Source organism: Bison bison, unplaced genomic scaffold (genome assembly GCF_000754665.1).
Source record: "Bison bison bison isolate TAMUID 2011002044 unplaced genomic scaffold, Bison_UMD1.0 scf7180017864302, whole genome shotgun sequence".
In the NCBI taxonomy this organism is placed as follows: domain Eukaryota; kingdom Metazoa; phylum Chordata; class Mammalia; order Artiodactyla; family Bovidae; genus Bison; species Bison bison.
The window spans coordinates 511340-513735 of record NW_011494874.1 but is presented as its reverse complement, the minus strand read 5'-3'; the positions used below and the strand labels follow the sequence as shown (position 1 = coordinate 513735).

Genomic DNA, 2396 nt, shown 5'->3' with positions numbered 1-2396 from the left:
GCCGCGGCGACGCGAAGCCACGTGCGGCGCCTCCAGGAGTCGGAGGCCGACGAGCGTCGCCGGTGAGGCTCGGCGGGGCTACAGTGGCAGAGCGCGGGTAGTGTGGGGGGCGTCTCCCCGGCAGGCCCTGCACGTCCCGGCACCCCCTCCATGCCCCCCCCCAGCCCTGTTGCCGTCCTGGCCTGAGCCGCCGTCCCTGGCCTCTACGCAGGCCAGGCCGATGTTGCTGTTTACTGCCTGCTGCACGGCCCCAGCCTCCGCTTGGGGACCCGTGCATTTGCATCGCCCCGTCACCCGTCTGCCCAGGAGCCCGCCACGGGGGAAGGTGAAGAGGGGGCTTTCTGCCTGGCCTGGAGGTGACCTCGCGGGCCCCCCCTGCGTGGTCCCTCTCTTGTCTCACAGCTAGAGAACGGGAGCCAAGCTCCCAGAGAAGGATGCCGAGGGAGAGGGTCAGGCCCTTACTTTGTGGGAATCCTGGGACCCGGCCTCAGTCTCTCCGTCTGAGGTTTGGGCTGATGGCTCTCCTCTTAGGACCAGACCAGGAAGGGCTTTCTCCCTGGATGCCAGGCGCACAGTCCCACCTCCTGGCCCCTTACACGTTCATGCCCACACACCTCCCAGGTCCCCGGCACCTGTGGGACCAGCAGCACCATGAGCTTCGTGGCCTACGAGGAGCTGATCAAAGAGGGTGACACAGCCATCCTGTCCCTGGGCCATGGCGCGATGGTGGCCGTGCGCGTGCAGCGGGGGGCCCAGACCCAAACCCGGCACGGCGTGCTGCGGCACTCAGTAGACCTCATCGGCCGCCCCTTCGGCTCCAAGGTGACCTGCGGACGAGGCGGCTGGGGGGATGTGCTGCACCCCACGCCGGAGCTCTGGACACTGAACCTGCCGCACCGCACCCAGATCCTCTACTCCACCGACATCGCCCTGCTCACCATGATGCTGGAGCTTCGGCCTGGCTCCGTGGTCTGTGAATCCGGTGAGTTCCGCAGGCTGTCTCTGTTGATGAAGGCGGAGGTTAGACCCAGTGTCCAGGCAGCCTCAGCCTGCCCTTCCCAGGCAGAGGCACAGTTACTCACCATCTGTCTCTACAGGGTCTTTCTGGGGGGGCTCACTGCAGCGAGGTGGGGGGACAAACACAGGGAAGCTGGTTAGGAGACTGGTGCTGTCCTCTGGTGAGACTTGATGGGATCTGACCAAGGACAGCCTGCAGGAGGAACAGGCGCCCAGGGGGAAGCCTGCCTGTCTGAGGTGGGGAGGGGGTGGTGAGCGCTGCCTGGCGCTGACCAAGGTGCTGACAGAAGGGCAGGGGTGCCTGGCCTAGGAGTCCCTCAGTGCCGCGAATGGGAGCCGAGGCCCAGGGCTGAGAATCGCCTCTTTCTGGAGGGAGGCCAGGGCTGCTCCAGGGTGCTCACTGTGGGGCAAGAGCCTGCCTTGTGCTCCTCCCAGGCCATCGCCTTCATCACTGAGGCCAGGCCTGGGGCGCAGATGAAAGTACCCGAAAGCCAGATATTCCCAGACTCTGCATGTGTGCATGCACACATGCGTGCGTGCACACACACACGTACTGGGGACCGAAGCTTGCAGCCTGGCCAAGAGAAGGTGTGCCTGGATTTCCAGAATGTTCTGCACGCCCCGGGCCCCTGTGCTCCAGGCTCATGAAGAGTTCCTAGCAGCACTGCTGCCAGCTTTTGGAGGCTTCAGGCCGTCTCCTCCATCTTTGGGCCTTGGTTTCTCCATGCGGACAGTGGGATGGTTGCTTTTGCCTAGCCGATCACTTTGAAATGGAGAGAGTCAGATGCAGAATCTGAACAGTGAGTAGGTTCAGAGAGTGGGTTAGGGGCTGGGCAGGGGCTGGCTGCTCAGCACCAGGGGAGCTGGGGGTGGACAGGATTCAGGGCCAGTTCATCCCCTGGTGCCTCCCACACCCACCCCTGGCCACAAGGCATCCACGGCCAGGACCTGGCTCCACTCAGCTGAAAAGCGCGGTCAGTGAGCGGGCTTCTGGGCTCCTCTGAGGTGCCAGCTCCCCTTCTGGGAACCGTGGTAGAGCTGCGACAAGTCAGGCTGGGTTTCTGCTTCTCGAAGGGGACAGACAGTGGGCTCAGCATGACTGTCTCAGTATTACTGTGGACTGCGCATTTGAGGGTGACTGAGAGGAGTCCCTCCGGCTGGGTGGTCATGGAGGACCTGATGGGGAGCCGTGAATAGCCACAGGGGAGGGTCACCCTGAGGGAGAGCCTCGCAGAGACCCTGCATGGGGGACTGTCGAGGAGGCCAGGATGGCAGGAGCAGGAATGAGGTCAGGGAGGAAGTGCATGCCTCCGGGGGTCACAATGAGTCCGACTCGGCCATGGAGCAGAGGCCTGGTCTGACGGAGGCTGCAGAGAACC

At 64.1% G+C, this 2396-nt stretch overlaps 1 protein-coding gene across 1 annotated transcript in view; it reads left to right on the top strand.

Moving 5' to 3' along the window:
- Positions 1-6: 6 nt before the first annotated feature.
- Positions 7-2396, top strand: part of TRMT61A (tRNA methyltransferase 61A) — a 6585-nt gene continuing 4195 nt past the window's right edge. Inside the window, exons 1-2 of the mRNA XM_010851321.1 lie at positions 7-62; positions 622-982. Of these exons, the coding sequence (XP_010849623.1) occupies positions 652-982 (331 nt within the window). The 5' untranslated portion in view covers positions 7-62; positions 622-651. The remainder of the gene's footprint in view (positions 63-621; positions 983-2396) is intronic.